The 18,687-nt window shown below is 54.4% G+C and overlaps 1 protein-coding gene across 8 annotated transcripts in view; it reads left to right on the top strand.

Annotated features, from left to right (window-relative positions):
- The window catches only part of MGRN1 (mahogunin ring finger 1), a 56,659-nt gene that overhangs the window by 20,642 nt on the left and 17,330 nt on the right, over positions 1–18,687 (top strand). For all 8 annotated transcript variants that reach the window (XM_082713108.1, XM_082713114.1, XM_082713115.1 and 5 more), the window contains exons 2-8: positions 3,177–3,295; positions 4,962–5,050; positions 5,665–5,811; positions 8,251–8,368; positions 15,418–15,484; positions 16,122–16,171; positions 18,336–18,383. In XM_082713108.1, coding sequence (XP_082569234.1) covers positions 3,177–3,295; positions 4,962–5,050; positions 5,665–5,811; positions 8,251–8,368; positions 15,418–15,484; positions 16,122–16,171; positions 18,336–18,383 — 638 coding nt within the window. The remainder of the gene's footprint in view (positions 1–3,176; positions 3,296–4,961; positions 5,051–5,664; positions 5,812–8,250; positions 8,369–15,417; positions 15,485–16,121; positions 16,172–18,335; positions 18,384–18,687) is intronic.

Raw genomic sequence — 18,687 nt, 5'->3', positions numbered from 1 at the left:
TCATGACCCGAGCCAAAGGCAGCAGCCCAAACCACTGAGCCACCCAGGCGCCCCAGGATTTTATTTATTTATTTGACAGAGATCACATGTAGGCAGAGAGGCAGGCAGATAGAGAGGAGGAAGCAGGCTCCCCACTGAGCAGAGAGCCCCGATGCCAGGCTCCAGACTCAATCCCTGTACCCTGAGGTCATGACTTGAGCCTAAGGCAGAGGCTTAGCCCACTGAGTCACCCAGGTGCCCCTATTTTTTTATTTTTTTAAAGATTTTGTTTATTTGAGAGAGAGAGAGAGAGTGCACGTGCATACAAGCAGTGGGGAGAAGGCACAGGGTGAGGGAGAAGCAGACTCCCTGATGAGCAAGGAGCACGATGCAGGGACTCTGATCCCTGGGATCATGACCTGAGCCAAAGACAGATGCTTAACTAACTGAGCCACCCAGGCTCCCCTCTTCCATTTTTTTGTAATAGTTTGAGAAGAATAAGCATTAACCCTTTTAATTTTTTTTCAGTGTTCCAAAATTCATTGTTTATGTACCACACCCAGTGCTCCATGCAATATGTGCCCTCCACAATACCTATCACCAGGTTCACCCCCCCCCACTGTCCACCCCCCTAAAAACCCCTGAGTTTGTCTCTCAGAGTCCACAGTCTCTTATGGTTTGTCTCCCCCTGTGATTTCCCCCAAGTCACTTCTCTCCATCTCCCAATGTCCTCCATGTTACTCCTTTTGCTCCACAAATAAGCGAAACCATATGGTAATTGACTTTCTCTGCTTGATTTACTTCACTCAGCATAATCTCCTCCAGTCCTGTCCATGTTGATACAAAATGTGGGTATTCATCCTTTCTGATAGAGCCATAATATTCCATTGTATATATGGACCACATCTTTTTTATCCATTTGTCTGTTGAAGGGCATCTTGGCTCTTTCCACAGTTTGGCAATTGTGGTCATTGCTGCTATGAAAAGAAGGTGGCCCTTCTTTTCACACATCTGTATCTTTGGGGTAAATAGCCAGTAGTGAAATTGCAGGGTCATAGGGAAGCTCTATATTTAATATCTTTCTTTTTTTTTTTTTTTTTTTGAAGATTTTATTTATTTATTTGACATACAGGGATCACAGGTAGGCAGAGAAAGAGGAAGGGAAGCAGGCCCCCTGCTGAGCAGAGAGGCTCCATCCCATGACACTGGGATCATGACCTGAGCTGAAGGCAGAGACTTTAACCCACTGAGCCACCTAGGCGCCCCTCAAAGATTTTAGACCCTTGTGTTTTCATTTTCATATATATATATATATATTTAATTTCCTCTTTGATTTCTTGGTTGATGCATTCAATTTTCAGTAACATGTATTTATGGTCTCCCCAGGTTTTTTTCCTTGTTGATTGCTAGTTTCATAGTGTTGTCATCAGAAAAGATGCATGAGATGACTTTGATCTTTGACTTTGTCAAGACTTGTGCTGTGGCCTAATATGGGATCTATTCTAGAGAATGTTCCCTGTGCACTTGAAAAGAATGTGTATTCTACTGTTTTAGGATGGAATGTTCCGAATAGATCTGTCAGATCCATCTGATGCACTGTATCATTCAAAGCCACTGTTTCCTTGTTGATTTTCTGTTTGGAAGATCTGTCCATTGATGTAAGTGTGTTAATTACTATCAGTTACTTCCATCACGGTGGTTATTAACTTGTGTAGTTGGGTGTACCCATGTTGGATGTCCTTTATCTCTTTTTTAGAGTCTTTGTTTGAAAGTCTGTTTTGTGCCATTTAAGTGTTGCTGCCCTAGCTTTCTTTTCTTTTCACACCATTTGCATGATGAATGCTTCTCTACCCCTTCACTTCAGTCTGCATGTGTCTTTATGCCTGAAATGAGTCTCTTGGAGGCCACATAGATATCGCTCTTGTTTTCTTACCCATTTTGTCACGACTTTGTCTTCTGATTGACGTATTCAGTCCAGTTACATTCAGAGTAATTATTGATGTGTATGTATGTGTGGCCGTTTTATTACTTGTTTTATGGTTGTTTGTATGGTTTTTCTCCATTCCTCTCTTCTGCTCTTTTCTCTCATGATTAGTGGGCTTGCTTTATTATATTTTTTTTAATTTTTAAAAAGATTTTATTTATTTATTTGACAGAGATCACAGGTAGGCAGAGAGGCAGGCAGAGAGAGAGAGGGAGGAAGCAGGCTCCCTTCTGAGCAGAGAGCCCGATGTGGGGCTCGATCCCAGGACCCTGGGATCATGACCCAAGCTGAAGGCAGAGGCTCACCCCTCTGAGCCACCCAGGTGCCCCATTAGTGGGCTTTCTTTAATGATATACTTGGATTTCTCTCTCTTTTTTTTGCATATCTTTTACTGGTTTGTGACTTGTGGTTACCATTTGGTTCGTATGTAACATCCTCTGCATAGAGCAGTCTGTATTAAGTTGAGGGTTACTTAAGTTTGAACCCATTCCTTGCTCTTTTCCTCCCCACATTTTTTAAAAATTTTTATTATTTTTATTTTTTAAAGATTTTATTTGTCAGAGAGAGAGAGAGAGAGAGTGAGCACAGGCAGACAGAGTGGTAGAGGGAGAAGCAGGCTCCCTGCGGAGCAAGTAGCCTGACGCGGGACTCGATCCCAGGTCGCTGGGATCATGACCTGAGCCGAAGGCAGCCGCTTAACCAACTGAGCCACCCAGGTGTCCCTCCTCCCCACATTTTAGATACATGGTGTCGTACTTTACATCTTTTTATTTTGTGAGTCACTTGACTGAGTTTTACTGATACTGAGTACTGATACTTTACTGAGTTTTACTGTGAGTTTTTACCACTTTTGTACTTCAGTCTGTTCCCAGCTAAGTTTACACACAAGGGTGTAGGGGAGGACCTGAGATGTATCCTTGGGGAGGATACAACTCGGGCTGCCACAGAGGGAAAGGATAGTAGAGCAGAGGACAGGTTGAGCCTCTGAGCGGGGAGGGGTGGTCTGGGAGCAAGAGGGTACTGGGGTGCAGAGGTTGACAGGGTTGAAGGGCTGAGGCCCTGGCTATAGCTGTGAGTGGGAGGGACCGCCTGTGAGGCTTCTTTCCAAATGGAGTTGGTTGTTCTCAGGGCTGAGCCTCTGGCCATCACGTGCTTCCCCTGGGCTGTGTCGGGCCTTATAATTTACAACTTTTGTTTTCCCTTTTTTAACCAGGAAACTACTTTGCCTCGCACTTTTTCATGGGAGGTGAAAAATTTGACACCCCCCACCCTGAAGGTTACCTCTTTGGAGAAAACATGGATCTGAATTTCCTGGGCAATCGCCCAGTCCAGGTGGGTCCAGGTGGGTCTCACCAGGGCTAGGCACGTGGGTGGCGATGGTAAGGTGCCTCCCCTCCGCTGTCCACAGCCAGCTTCAAGGACAAGAAGTCACGGAGCAGCCCCAGACGGGGCAGAGCAGCTGGCAGGATGTGTGTGGGTGTGTGGGGGGCTTGTCCTGGCACTGCCCCTTAGAGGCTAGATGGCTACAGGTTGGTCACTGGGGACAGGGCTGCTGCTGCCGAGCCCAGTGCATCCAGGCTGTGGGTCTCCCTCAGGTTCACTTTCACTAGTCACCGGAGAAGTGCACGCTTATCCACTGCTGTCCATTTACTCAAAACACATTTGGCACCTGCTGTGTGCCTAGGGCTCTTCCACGGGCTGGGGGATTGTGGGGGTGAAGGACAGATCCCACCCCATTCCCTGCAGGGGGTGTGGACAATGAAGAAGAGAACATTTCACAAGTGGAGACTAAGGAGAGAGAAGGGATGAGTGAGGGCTGGTGGGAAGGGGGCTGCCAAGCAGAGATTGGGTATTTTGTACTTTGAAATAATGGTCCCCAGTGTGGGTGAGGGGCCAGGCCGGAGGCTCTCTCTATCAGGAGACATTGGACTCTGTTCCCTAAGGCTGCTGAATCCTGGGACGTCCCTGGTCCTGTCCCCAACCCAGGTGGGATGTCCTCTGGACCAGGAGTCTTTAGGCTGTTCTACAGCAGAGCACCTGGTCGATATGAAATCTTGGTCCTTCAGTGGATGGGAGGCAAGGAGCCGGGGCTTGGTGTGCTATGTGAGTGCCTTGTAAGTGGCTTTCGGGTGGTGCGGAGTATCCCCCAGTCTCCCGAGTGCACGAGAGCAAGAAAGCAACCTCACTTCCATCTTTTTTTTTTTTTTTTTAATATTTTATTTTTTTATTTGACAGCTAGAGAGAGAGAGCACAAGTAAGCAGAGTGGCAGGGAGAGAGGCAGAGAGAGAAGCAGGCTCTCTGCTGAGAGCCTGATGTGGGGCTTGATCCCAGGACCCTGTAATCATGACCCGAGCTGAAGGCAGCCGCTTAACCAACTGAGCCACCCAGGCGCCCCTCACTTCCATCTTTGAAGCCTCAGCTCACACGCAGGGTCTGGCTCTTACAGACCTCCATAAATCTGTTATTTTTTAAACTTTGGAACCATCATAGCCTCACCTGCCGCAGTGAGAAGTGATGCAGAGAGATCCGTATGCCCTCCGCTCTGGTTCCTCAGTGCCAACATCTGATAAAGCTCCGGTGTGCTGTCGCAGGCTGGAACTTTCCAGATGACTCCAGTGTGTGTGTGTGTGTGTGTATGTGTGTGTGTGTGTGTGTGTGTGCGTGCGTGCGCGCGCGCACAAGTCCCCTCCAGAATCTTTTCTGATCACCATCCTTCCCCACCTTCTCACCGCCCCTGGGGTCCCTTGGGCCACCTTATGCTTGCCAAGGATCCTCCGGGAACTGGAGTACCGTGGTGAGATCTGTGGGGCCACAGTTCTCCAGGGTGGCCTGGGCCCTGCTCCCTCGCTCCCTGACTGCGCTGCCCGTGGTTTCCTTCCATGAATGAGCACAAGGGCCGGGGAGTCCGGACATGACTGTTGCTTCGATTATCCCTGTTTTCTGTCCCTGACACACCCAAGGGAGTCACTGGGCATTGCTTTGGGTTTTCCCTCCTAGTTTCCATACGTCACGCCCGCCCCCCATGAGCCAGTGAAGACACTCAGGAGCCTGATAAACATCCGGAAGGACTCCCTGCGGCTTGTGAGGTAAGGCTGTGCCCCACCCTGCTCTGTGGCCCCTGGTGCCCGGGATGGGGAGCGGCGGCGAGCAGCCTTGGGCTCTGCTAACCTCGGGTGTTGAGCCCCAGAGTTGCTCCTGGGGTATGGGTGCAGCGGGAGAGGCCAGCAGGCCCCTGCTTGTGGAGCTTTCGTCTTTGAACCAGGGCTCCTTAGCCAGCAACTGTGCCCCTAGGGACCTTGGCCCGTGTCTGCTGTCACAGCCCCGGGGTCAGTGCTCTGAGCCCGAGGGGGGCAGAGGCCAGAGATGCTGCTCAGCCCCTGCATTGCACGGGGCAGCCCTGCAGCTAGGACCGAGCCAGTGTCCAGCATCAGTGGGCTGAGATGCTGCTTTAGACCTGGAAGGCTTGAGGCATCCGGGGCTGTCTCCAGCTGGGACGACTCCTCCCTTCCTGTGGCGGGAGGTGAGGGAAGGACAGCACAGCAGTGTCGGCCCGACCCTCATTGCCCCCAGGGAGCGGGCCCCCACATTTCCAGGTGGCCACCACTGAGCGCCCCGGGGGTAGGGACACATGTGCTGCGCAGGGTGGGGGCACTTGGGCACAGCCTCTGACCTGCCGCCTGTCCCTCTGCCTCCCGGGCAGGTACAAAGATGGTGCCGACAGTCCTTCAGAGGACAGTGAGAAACCCCGAGTCCTCTACAGCCTTGAGTTCACCTTTGACGCCGATGCCCGGGTGGCCATCACCATCTACTGCCAGGCGGTGGAGGAATTCCTGAACGGGATGGCAGTGTGAGTGTCCGCACCCGGGGCAGTGCGGTGGCCCGGCAGCTGTGCTTCTGTGTCCGAGTTGTGTGCTTGAGCTTTCGGAGGGTTTATTTGTAATAAGGGTCCTGCTGGCCTCACAGGTTTGAAATCTGCAACTTCAGCAGCACCATAGACTGGGACAGACCAGCGAAAATGTGCCTGCTTGGGTCCTGGGGAAAGCCACTGGAGGGCCTGATTGGCTCTGGGATTGGGGCTCAGGCTTCAGGTGCTGGCCCTGTCCTGCACCTGCCAAGCAGCTCCTCCTGGCATGGGACCGCCTGTGCCTCAGTTTCCTGAGCTGGGGGTAGGAGTGCCTGGAGTGGCCTTCTTGTACTTGGTGTAAGGACCTTGCTGCTGCTACTGGAAAAACCACAGAGGTGGGGGTTGGTGGGGAGCAGCCCCTGCAGGGAGTGAATGCTTTGTCCTCCATGGGGCTCATGGGACTTGGGGTCTGGGCCCCTGAGGGCCTGCCCTTACCACCCCCCATTTTCTCACCCATCCCCCACTCGTACCCTCCCTGGCAGCAACCAGAGGACAAGGTTCCTTTTCCTATACTTCCTTTTTTGAGGCTCCACACTGACCCAAACATTGGGTTGCTTTAGTTTTTTCAGTGATGCAAGCCATTAAAAATGTGTTCTTATCATAAGCCAAGAATGAGAAGATCCAGGAGTGTCTGGGGGCCTCCCCCCAGGGGTGAGCACAATGGCCTGCAGGTGCTGTCGCTGATGTTGCCATTCGGGTCCCTCTGGGGCCCTCCTGGTGCCCTGTGGGCTCTTGCCTTGTGACTCTGCCTGTCTGATCTTTGTCCTCAGCCATGGTCACCTGCTCTGGCCCCTGACTAGGAGGTGGGAGGACACATGTGGGAGGGCCACAGTGCCCCAACGGTTGGATGAGGCTTTCGTGTTCTTTCCTTTCTGCTCATTTGCCTGCCACAGTGGAGGGGTCTTGGCTAGTGGGATGAGGTCTGAGGGCTGCCACAGAGAGGGGGACCTGGCAAGCAGCCCACGCACCCCACACTCCAGCTTTTGTATGTGTCACACTTGGGCACAGTAAGAGGTGCCATATGCTTGAGAAGAGGGTCTGCTGCTCAGAGAAGGACGTAGACGCATGAGCAAAGGCATAGCTGCCCTTGGAGCCTGTGTCTTGGACCCCGGGGGACTCCTCCCCCCAGGGGAAGAAATGCTGCTCTGTCCCTTCCTGAGAGCTGGCAGGAGTGGCTGGAGGCCTGCTTCCCGTCGGAGATTGCTGGTGTTTAGTGGTATGAGCTCAGAAGTCACCGAAACAAAGAGAAGCAGGAATGTTCCAGGGGCTAGAAGCCTGTCCCCAGGGACCTTTACCTTAGCCTGGGAATTCTCTTTGCATTCCATGATCGCCTCCCTGCTTCCTGACAGGCAAGAAAGGGGGCAGATCTGAGGTCCAGGGAAGAGCCCAGGGTTGCCTGGCAGTAGAGTCCTAGCCTGTATCTTTACCACAGGCTGAGGCCTGGCTTCTCACAGGGAAAGAAGGGCCTCTGGCAGGCAGAGGAGCCCTCTCTCTCTCTCAGGGCATACAAGAATGGCTCCCCCATCAGCCACCAGCGTCTCAGGCTCTCCAGAGGGTCTTTTGTCTAAGAGACTGAGAAATGGCCTCAGGAATGGCGGTTGTGGGGCGGGTGGAAGAAGCTTTGTCAGGAATGGGGAGAAGCCAGAGTTGGTCAGAATGTGAAGTGTGAGCGCCCTTTGACCCTGTTGTTCCTTCTCTGGGAAGGTGCATGTGTGTGTGGCTGGGGTGGATGTAGAAGAGGGTCCTGGAGGCCTTGTGTGCAACAGCGGGGTGTTGGGGACCGTCTGGTGTTCACAGAGCACGGGCCTCTGCATGTGACGGTCAGGGGACAGCGCCGGGACTGACTAGTGAGGAAATAGATGTGGGCCGATTGGCCCTTGAACATGGGAGAGCAGACGCCCATGCCTTCCAGCATGGGTTGTGGGTGACACAGAGACGTAGGCGGTGGGGAGTGTGTGTGAGGGTGGGCTGTGGTGTATGTGTCTGTCCCATGTTTGTGCGGCAGAGGAGACATGTCAGAGAAGCCAAATGGAAAGGTGTAGCTGGGTCTGGAAAGGCAGTTAGTTACTGGGCAGCTGTGGGCTCTAGAAGACGTGTCACCAGGCAGGCTCCAGGCAGACCTGGCAGTAAGCAGAACGAGGCCTCCAAAGCCGGTGGCAGGCTGAGGGCCCCGGCCTACCAGAGGACGGTTGGAACTTGCAGGAGGAGAAGGAAAGTGTGGGTCCTGCATGTCCTATTTCCGCTGGGTTCCGAAAGCCTGGTTCCTGCCAGGCCCCACGGCAGAGGCCCCTGTGCTCCAGGGTGGGGGGTTACGGCCTGAGGACTGGGCACAGCAGACCCTGTGCTCTCGGCCGAGGGTCAGCGGCCTTTCTGCCCCTTCAGGTACAGCCCCAAGAGCCCGGCCCTGCAGTCCGAGACCGCCCACTACAAGAGAGGGGTGAGCCAGCAGTTCTCCCTGCCCTCCTTCAAGATCGACTTCTCTGAGTGGAAGGATGATGAGGTAAGCTTCTGGGCAGGCCCCTCTGGCCCTGGCCCCGGCCCCTTTCTGGAATTCCCTGCCCCTTATGGCAGGGGACGAGCCCCTCGGGGCCTGTGAGCTCAGATTCCTCATGTGGGTGATACGCATCAGGAGTGGCTGCTGCCCTGGGTCCGGGTGCTCTGTCGGCCATGTGCCAGACCCAAGAGTGGCGTTCAAGGCACTTGTCGGGGCAGCTACAGGCTGTGGTACCCGGCTTTGGTGCCTTGCTGGGGCCACAGGACTGCAGCACGGCTGAACCCTTCCACCCGGTGGTTCCGTAGCTGGGGTCGGTAATTTACGTTATGTGAGGGATGGTGATGGAAGCTTTGTCTGTAGTAGCAGAAAAATGGAAACAGTCTGTGTGTCTGTGATTGCTTGTTCACCGAGGTCGTGGGAGCCATCGGTCTGCATGATATGGGCACCGCAGTTCACCTCTGTAACAGATGTCCTATCTTGGGATAGGACAGAGTTCTAGAACACACACATGCACACATGTATACAGGCTGTATGTGAACGGTGTATGTGCCACAGCACTGGATTCATGTCTGAATTGTTCGAGCAGGCCTGTTAAGATGTAATTTACATGCCATGATCACCACAATCCAGTTCTTGAACATTTCCATCCTTCCAATAGATCCCTCATGCCCATGCAAAGTTCGTCCCTGTTCCTAGCCCCAGCCCCTACATTACTTTACTTTCTGGACGGATTTGGCTTTTCTGGATTGTTTTACATAAATGGAGTCATACAATATGTGGCCTTTTGTCAGGCTGCTCTCGTTTAGCTGAATTCTATAGTTTTTTTTAAAGATAGCAGTTGTAAATTACTAAAATAAATCAGGGGGAAGGAACGGGGGCCGAGGGGCATGGGTGGCATAGGAATTGGGCAAGAAGTTTGGGACTGGTGGATGGTGTCAGAAGGGGAAGGCCTCACCACGGTGTTTGCTCTTGGCTGTGTGTGTGCTTCTTGTCAGGGTGCTTTGATGGCAAGCAGCAGAAGCTGCCATTGTGTCGCTCAGGTGAGAAAGTCCTCTGAAAGAAGGATGGGGCCACTGGAACCTCGCCCCCAGTCCCTTTCTGTCAGGTCCATCCCTGCACATCCACACTCCTGGTTGGGGTACCCAGCAAGTGCCTGTGGTCCTGCCCACCCTCCTGTGAAAGGAGGAAAGCCTCTCCCTAAAGAAACGAGGGAGCTGGGTAGGCAGAGGGGGTTGGGCAGACAAGTGGGTACCCCCCCACCCTGTGGTTGCCTATGGGGAGGGTTGGGCTCAGGCTGCACCTCACTTTGGTGACCTCTCCTCGTATGGCAGTTCCTTGGCTGGCATTTCAGCTGCAGAACACATCCTTGCGTATTTGCAGATGTGCTGAGTCAGGCGGACAGTTTGGGTTCCAGACTCCTGGTGAGGTCATTTGTCCTGGGGGCACACTTGGTTCATAAACCAGTTTGAAGTGCTATGTGGGGGGACCCCCTTTCCTCCCTTGGAGCAGCAGGGGCCCACACTGCTGCTTGTCAGCGTGTGGCACAGTGGACGTGGCGGGGGTGGTGGCAGGTGCAGAGGCTGTGGTGGGCAGCCATGTGGGCCTGTCTCATGTGGACTTATCCCAGGACCCCTTCCTCGTCTTCACCTTCCCGGATTATGTCTTCGGCTAACATAAGCTCAGATCAGCTCACTTCTTTTTTTTTTTTTTTTTGGAAGATGTATGTATGTATGTATATATGTATTTGACAAAGAGAGCACAAGCAGGGGGAGCGGCAGGGAGAGGCAGAAGGAGAAGCAGGCTCCTCATGGAGCAGGAAGCCTGACTAGGGCTCGATCCCAAGACCTGGAGATCATGACCTAAGCCGAAGGCCCACACTTAACCATCTGAGCCACCCAGGTGCCCCACAGTTAGCCCTTTTCTTTATTTTATTTTATTTTTTCAATTTATTTATTTGAGAGAGAGAGAGTGAGAGAGAAAGCATGAGAAAGGGAGGGTCAGAGGGAGCCTGACCCGGACTCGATCCTGGTACTCCAGAATCATGACCTGAGCCGAAGGCAGTGGCCTAACCGCCTGAGCCACCCAGATGCCCCCTGGTTAGCTCTTTTAAAGTGTACAGTTCAGTGATATTTACCAGATAGATGGTGCTCGACTTAAGATGGTTTATCTTTGAGTTTTCAGCTTCACGCTGGCACAAAAGCTATACACACTTGGTCGAAATCATACTTTGAATTTTGGAGTATGGGCTCCCCCCGGGCTAGCGATCTGTAGCTCAGTCCTCTCTGGTGGTGTGGGTGGCCAGAGCCGCAGCTCCCGGTCAGCCACGCGGTCACGAGGGGAAACAACCAGAGACAGCCAACGCACTGTCTCTCTCCCTCGGCGCGGTACTCAGTGTATCACACGAGCTACTCAGCGCTTCCCAGTGCAGCCGGCTCTGTGGGAGGCTGACAGAAGTGAGCGTGGTCAGGCTCCGCGGGCACAGGAAGTGCAATTCCAGTCTCTGGTATTTTCAGCTTGCGAGGGGCTTCTCAAGCCGAAACCCTGTCATAAGCTGAAGAGGGTCTGTATCTAGAGTGGTACAGCCATCAGCGCCGTCTGATTGCGGGACGATTTTGTTACCCCCACAAGAAACACTGTGCCCACCGCAGTCCCTTCTGCGCCTCCCCTCAACCCCCAGCAGCCGCTCGTCATTCTGCATCGGACGTTTCATATAAGCCAACTTGTATAGTGTGTGACCTTTTGTGCCTGGCTTCTGTCCCTGAGCACCGTGCTTTCACCCACGTGGTAGCAGCTGTCAGTACTTTGTTCCTTCCTGTGGCCCATAATACCCCCGGTGTGGCTGGGCCATGTTTTGTTTATCTGTTCATCTGTGGATGGGCGTTTAGGTTGTCTCCAGCTTTGGGAGACAAACGGATGTTGCTATACAAATTTGTGTGTGGATGTATGTTTTCATTTCTCTTGGCTATGGCTTGCTTTATAATTAAATTAAATTAAATTAATTATTTTATTGGGGCGCCTGGGTGGCTCAATTAAGCATCTGTCTTTTGCTCAGGTTATGATCCTAGGGTTCTGGGATCGAGCCCCACATTGTGCTCCCTGCTCAGCGGGGAGTCTGCTTCTCCCTCTACATTCTGTCCTCATCCCCTGCTCATGCTCGTTCACTCTCAAAGTTTTTTTTTTTTTTTAAAGATTTTATTTATTTATTTGACAGGCAGAGATCACAAGTAGGCAGAGAAGTAGGTAGAGAGAGAGGGGGAAGCAGGCTCCCGGCTGAGCAGAGAGCCCGATGCGGGGCTTGATCCCAGGACCCTGTAATCATGACCTGAGCTGAAGGCAGAGGCTTAACCCTCTGAGCCACCCAGGTGCCCCAAAATATTTTAAAACAACTTATATATTTAGAGAGGGGCAACAAAGAGGGAGAAAGTGGGAGAGAAACAGACTCCCTGCTGAGCCCAGGGCCTAGCACTGGGCTTGATGTCAGGACCCTGAGATCACGACCTGAGCCAAAATCATGAGTTACTCAGCCCCCCTTTAATTTTTTTTTATTAAGATATCTTTTATTTATTTGACAGCGAGAGAGAGGTCCCAAGTAGGTAGAGAGGCAGGCAGAGAGAGAGGAGGAAGCAGACTCCCTGCTGAGTGGAGAGCCCGATGCAGGGCTCGATTCCAGGACCCTGGGATCATGACCTGACTCGAAGGCAGAGGCTTTAACCCGCTAAGCCACCCAGGTGCCAGTTTTTTTTTTTTTTTTTTTTTTGAAGACTTCTTTAAGACCAGGTCACAGCACCATTAAGAGGAAGGCATGGAGATTTCCCATATTCCCCCGTCCTCACTCATGCATACCTTTATTTACTGAATCATATTGTGGACGTCTTAGAGATGGCCTGGTGGCCGGAGTGGCTTCTTTTTTAAATATATATATATTTTTCAAGATTTTATTTATTTATTTGTCAGAGAGAGAGAGAGAGAGTGTGTGCACAAGTAGGCAGAGTAGCCGGCAGAGGTGGAGAGAGAGGCAGGCTCCCTGCCAAGCAAAGAGCCCAATGTGGGACTCAATCCCAGGACTCTGGGATCATGGCCTGAGCCGAAGGCAGCAGCTTAACCAACTGAGCCATTCAGGCATCCCGCCGGAGTGGCTTCTTTGCCGGGTTTCCCTTTCATTCCCCTTGGGCTTCCATTCCTTTCAGTGAGAGCCACATCCCTGCTCTTCTGTCCTTTGCCTTGCCTCTATTTCCCGGTGTCCATCTGGCCCGGGACTTGCAAAGACCCTTGTCTGGAAGCTCCTGTGCAGTGGGGGAGCCCGAATTGCCGTGGGGCGAGGCTCCCACCCATGCTTGTGTTGTGGAAGAGGAGGCCTGAGCTCAAGAACCCAGTGTGGCCCCTCCCGGAGTCAGCTGCCTGGCTCTTCACCTGACCAGCATGGCTACTCTTTCCTAAGAGAAGTCTGTCTTCCTGCATTAAAAATCAATGTCTCCTGGGGCGCCTGGGTGGCTCAGTGGGTTAAGCCGCTGCCTTCGGCTCAGGTCATGATCTCAGGGTCCTGGGATCGAGTCCCGCATCGGGCTCTCTGCTCAGCAGGGAGTCTGTTTCCCTTCCTCTCTCTCTGCCTGCCTCTCTGCCTACTTGTGATCTCTGTCTGTCAAATAAATAAATAAAATCTTTAAAAAAAAAAAAAAAGTCTCCTGAGACGCGGGTGGGCGGGAGTCTCTGCGTCCCCCCCCCCCCACTGCGTACTCAGCTCCTGGGAGTGAGTCGGGTGCAGAGTTCTGGGGAACAACCTTTTAGGGGAGATGGTTCTCGCTGCCGAGTCCCCGCACTCCCCGGTCCCTCCTCTGATGTGGCAGCAGCTCTGGTGGTGGCAGCACAGGACAGGTATCTGGCTGGCGGGTGGGGGCGGCCGCTCCTCCTGTGGAGGGTTGTGGCCAGGCATTCGAGGGGTGCAGGGCGCGGGTCCGGGTGCCAGGGAGAGCTGGGGCACCGTGTCCCTTCATTCCCGTTGCGGTCCCCTGGCCCCAGGCTGGGCTGGCCAAGGCAGGTCTTCTCTCAGGCCTTGCTGAGTCCGTGGAAGGAATGCCATGCATCGGTCACTGTGCTGGGCTCCGTGGACGCGGTCGCCGAGGTGAGTGCTTGTGGGGGGCCGGCGGACCTGCCACGGTGCCTTCGGACGGTATCTGTGGCAGGACTGTTCCGGTTGAGCGGCAGAAACACAACTCAGTCCGACCGCAGAGAGGAAGACGGGGTCTGTCCATTGTGCGCCCCGTGGGGCCGTGAGACCAGAGAGGAGGGTGGGGGTCACTGGCTGCTGGTGGGGTCACCATGCAGGTCTCTTCAGACCAATGGAACACGACTGGCTGTGGGTGCTCGGGCCGCACTCGGTGTGCAAGGGAGGACAGCACTGGTCACCCTGGCTCCGCAGAGCACGGAGCTGCTTGTTGAGCGCCTGGCCTACAGGGCTTTTGTTCCAGAAACTGACCCGACGCGTGGGGGTGAGCGGGCTGCGTGTTCAGGGCTCTGCTCCCCATCGGGCTCTTACCTGAACGCTGCCCTTCCTCGGCTTACTTAGAGCCCTCATAAGGGCAGCATCTGAACATCACCCAGCGTCTGCGTCACCAGGATAACTGCGGGATGGTTTCAGCCCTGTGCCCTGACTCAGGGTGGGGAGGGCAGGTACAGGCTTGCAGAGGGGCCCCTGTCCCATGGATAGCTGTGGGTGACCTGTATCTCCTGTCTCATGTAATCACCTCCGCCACCCACCATGGGTCACCCCAGAGCAAGGGAGGCCTTGCAGAGAGGCCCCCCTCCTTTAAAGTCTAGATATCTGTGGTATAGGTCTCTCCCCTGAGGCTGCAGTGAGCATGAAGCCTGGCTGAGTACTGGGGGGGACTAAACACGTCCTCCACCTCCCTGCCTGCAGCTGGTGTGCATGTGGGCCCCCAGGGGCCTGTGTGCCTGGGAGTCTGTGCCCCGTGTCGCTCCGTGAGGTCCTCCGGGGCCACGTTCCTCCTCAGCTCTTGCTGCCTGAAGATTTGAGGCTTTGCATGGCTGATGTTCGCTGTGTGTTTTCTCAGCTGCCCCATGCACCAGAGACAGCTTTTAGTCCTCTATTACAGATGGGGAAACTGAGGCTCAGGTGGTAGAGTCAGACTCCATTCCAGTACCTGGTTCCTCCGAGTCCTGTCTCTCCCTGACAGTCTGGGACCCACAGGCACCTTGTTGGCCTCCCCTTGCAACCCTGCCTGGGGTGTCCTCAGCTGGTCGCCTCTGTCCTGTGGGTCCTGGCCTCTGGCCTCTGCTGGTGAGCAGATGTGGAGGCTACGTGCGTGTGGAGGAGAGTGGCCTTTGAGCAGGGAGCCAGGGAGAAGGAAAAGTGAGGGGGGATGGTGTCTCCTTGAGCTCAGTTGCATGCCACATTGCGGCCCCATTCCTTTTGCCCTTGGTGGGGACAAGTCAGGCACTTTCTTTACAAGGCTGAACACTGTTTTCCTGAGACTCAGACACCGTTGCTGGTGTGTGTGGCATCCAGAAGGGGGACAGCTGCGGTGTCCCGTAGCAGGCGAATGGGTGAGCAGGGTCTGGCCGCTCAGTGGAGGAGTACTCAGCCCAGGGAGGAATCACTGATGCCCGTGCAGTGTGCACGAGCCTCGTAAACGTGGTGCTCGGTGAACGAGCCAGGTGGGAGAGATCCGTGCTGTGACATCCCACTTCTGTGAAAGCTGCAAACCAGGCAAATCCGCGGGTGCACAGTCGAGTGGGGCTTACTCAGTGGGGAGGGTGCATGGTCGTGGGGACAGGGCTCCGCTGGGATGATGGGAGTGCTCTGGAAGTGGATGGTGGTCGTGGTGAACGTGGCCTTACAGATGCACTTAGTGCCACTCAGTTACATGACTTTGCCATCTCAGTCTTTTTTTATGTTTTGCCAAAAGGGAAAAGAGGTACGCAGCTGTCTTCCGTGGCCATTTTGTCTGTCTGCGTGAGCTCTGCCGCGTCGCCGTCCTGCTCACGGCGCTGTCCCCCTCCAGCTCAGTCTGACTGTTCTCGCCTCCTTTTCTCCTCAGCTGAACTTCGACCTGGACCGGGGCGTGTTTCCAGTGGTCATCCAGGCCGTGGTGGATGAAGGAGACGGTGAGCGGCCCTTCTCCGTCCCTCTTCCCTCCGGGCTGTGGACCGTTCTCCCCTCAGTCTGTAGGGAGTTTATTCCAGAAGTGATGAAAGACGTTGGCTCAGCCCACTTAGCGCATTCAGGGCCATGGGGTTTAAGCCCCAAACTGTCTGTCTCGGGGCTGGGCTGCAGGGCCCTCTCTTCAGCTCCTTTTGACTCAGGAATTGGCAGCTGCCTGGCTCCCGCTGCGGTGACAGCAGCTAGCCAGGCCTCGGATTCTGGCGTCCACGCTCAGCGGCATGACAGAAAAGAGCGGAAAGGGCATGGAGCAGGGCGGTCCCGTGCTGTGGGCTGTCAGCGTGGCAGGCTGACATGGGAGCATGGGAGTCCTGGCTTCTAAGCCGTGTGGGAATGTTCCTCCGTGCAGAGCCAGCAGGGGGCACTTTGAGGTGACTTTGGAGGAGGAATGGCTGGCAGGAGCAGACGGCCCCCAGGCAGAGGAAGGCGATATGAGGACAATCCTCCCGTGGGTTTTGGGCTCCAAAACACCTGCTAGGAAGAGCATAGGGAAGCTCCCGCTAAGAAGCAGAAGTTCAGGGTTGGGGACAGAGGAGGGGTTGAGGCCAGCTCTGACCACTCCCTCCTCTCTCTCCCGGGCAGTTGTGGAAGTGACTGGCCATGCCCATGTGCTCTTGGCCGCCTTTGAAAAGGTAAGTGCCATCCTGCCCCTTACTGTGCCCGTGACCAGGGAGCCTGGGTAGTAGGACGGTGTTCTGAGACTAGAAGTCTGAACTTGGGGTCTGGGCTTGACCACATGGGCTTCATGTCAGAGGCTCAGAGCAGAATGGGAGGCCTTCTGGTTCCTCTGGGCTCCAGGAGGCTGGGCCTCGAGGTAGCATCACCTTTGGGTTTTTGAAGGGCATCCGATGTATAGTGAGGGGGTGTGTTTTAGGGGGCCAGCCCCTCGGGAACGCCCTCTGACCTGCCCGCATGGACCTGGACACCCATGTGGAGGGCTGTCATCACAGACCAGCTTTTCTGTGGGATGTGTGGGAATCACCCAGGCTACCACCTCTCTGGACCCCTGCCTTTCCCACCAGGCCCACTGGAACCTCCCAGCCTGGCCTGGTCCTCACAGGTGTCTTCTGCCCTGACTCCAAATAGCTGTGTCACCCGGTGCCACAGGCCTACATTGACCTCACTCCCCACTAGGGCCTTTCAGACTAAAGGGGCAGACACTTGTGGTACTTAGTTCTCCTGTGTTGTGAGGACGGAACTAGGCCCCTTGTTTGTTGTGTCCTTGGTGTGCAGTAGATGCTCAGTGAACCAATCCGCTCAGTGAACCAATTGCTAGGGGTCCACCATTGTCTGGCGTGGCCCTAGACCCTCTCTGGTGGCAGAGAGAAGACGTCCAGGCCCTCCTGGAGTCCCTGCGCTGCGGGTGCCTCATGTATAAAGAGACCATTTACATGTAAGCATTTACTTAGTATTACATTCCGTCTGGTGTATTTGAACTTGGAGGTTTGACCCTTTCTTCTACGCAGACCCAAGTCCCCAGTCTCCCCAGCTGTTCGTGTTTTGTGGCCACATTATGTAGGGTGCAGTGGGGTGAGAATGGTCAGTCTCACCATTGTTTCTGCATGAGGCTGTCGTGGGGTCTAGGGATGGTTCTGGTTCCCTGTCACTGCTGTTCGTGGGGGCCAAGCAGTTGTGTGTATGTGTTCATGTAGCAGGCAAGTGCCTGGCTGTGTTAGGAGGAGATCCCTGCTCACCGAGACCCTTGCTGGAGCGTTCCCTGTTGGAGAATGTCATGACAGATGTCCCCCACCCCCAGGGCTCTTTGACACTGGCCTGCACCCTGCAGTGGTAAAGTGTTTCTGGCACCAGCCTGTGACCTGGGTGGCCAAGGACCAGGGACCCCCATGAGGAAACCAGACTCAGGTTGCTATTTCTGGACTTTGCACTCCATGCAGACCCCCAGCTTCCTCAGCCCATTGTGCGTCTGCGGCCTTGAGAGGTTGAGGGCAGCGCCCAGCTACTCCCATCGATCTGGTCTTTCCAGACTCCCCAGGGAGTTAGGACAGCTGGGCCCAAGGCCCCTGTGGCCCATTTGTCCCGTGCTCCCTTGGGCCCCTGGGGCTGTGGTGGCACGGGGCGCCTAGGCCAGAGGGTGGGCCTCTCCCTTGCCAGCTGCGCTCCCCAAGCCTGGCCTTCTTGGAAGAGATGGTGGCTGTTGGTTGTGTCTCTGGTGGGCCAGGTGGGCTATTGATGGCCGACTCCATCTGGACCTCTAGTTTAGAGTGCAAGGAGAGGCTACTTTCCTTCTGGACTCCGTTGCACTGCAGATGCCATGTGCTGGTCTCTGTGGATTATGAGGGGTAACTGGCCTTGTCACAAGATCTCAGGTCTTCACTAACCTCGACTTCTGGGTGGTGTGTTTCCCCAGATGCTACCAAACACCCTCCTTAGTTCTTAAGAGTATTTAGGGTTTGGGGCTTTTCTGTACACGTATGTGTGTACACGTTTGTCTTCTGAACGAAGCCAAGCCCTTTTTGGGTTAGAAGTGGGCTGTGCGAGTTCTTGCTGTCCAGGTGCTGCTGCTTGCTACTGGGGGGCTCTGGGCTATTGTCAGAACTTGCCTGATGGTCGTAAACCTGAGTGTGCTTGACCCCTGCCTGGGGAGCTAGGAGGACCCAGGAGGCAGTCATCCAGGTAGTTTCGAGGCCCAGTCGGAGGCCCCCATTTGGAGAGACCTGGCCGGGCTCTGTCCTTCAGCAGTGGAAGTGGAACGGCCAAGGAAGGGCCTTCAGCTTTGCTGCTGGGAGTGCTCAGTGGCACAGCATGGCTGAGTTAACCTGTCTGTCTTTCCTGTAGCATGTCGACGGCAGCTTCTCTGTGAAACCTTTAAAGCAGAAGCAAATTGTAAGTCTGGTAGAAGAAGTATCATGGCCCCTCTTGATTTAAAAAAGACACATAAACACACACAGACTCTGACTCTCCGGAGGGATCCTCTGGGCAGTCCGGGTCTACTGCATCGGGTGCGTGTGTGTGCCCACCAAGTCGCAGTACTGACTTGTAGCCCCAAGTCGTGTCTGGCTTGATAAGGTCTGTTTGCGTCCATAGGGCTACTTCTGAACATACCACTTCTGAACATAGTGTGAGGTCTGACTCTGGTCACTCTTGTGTGGCTGGTGAAGGGTGGGTCCAAAGTGTTTTTGTCTGGGGA

Source organism: Mustela nivalis (assembly GCF_964662115.1).
Source record: "Mustela nivalis genome assembly, chromosome: 19".
NCBI classification, from domain to species: Eukaryota; Metazoa; Chordata; class Mammalia; order Carnivora; family Mustelidae; genus Mustela; species Mustela nivalis.
Note: the sequence above shows the minus strand (reverse complement) of the source record. Positions and strands in the feature narration are given on the sequence as shown.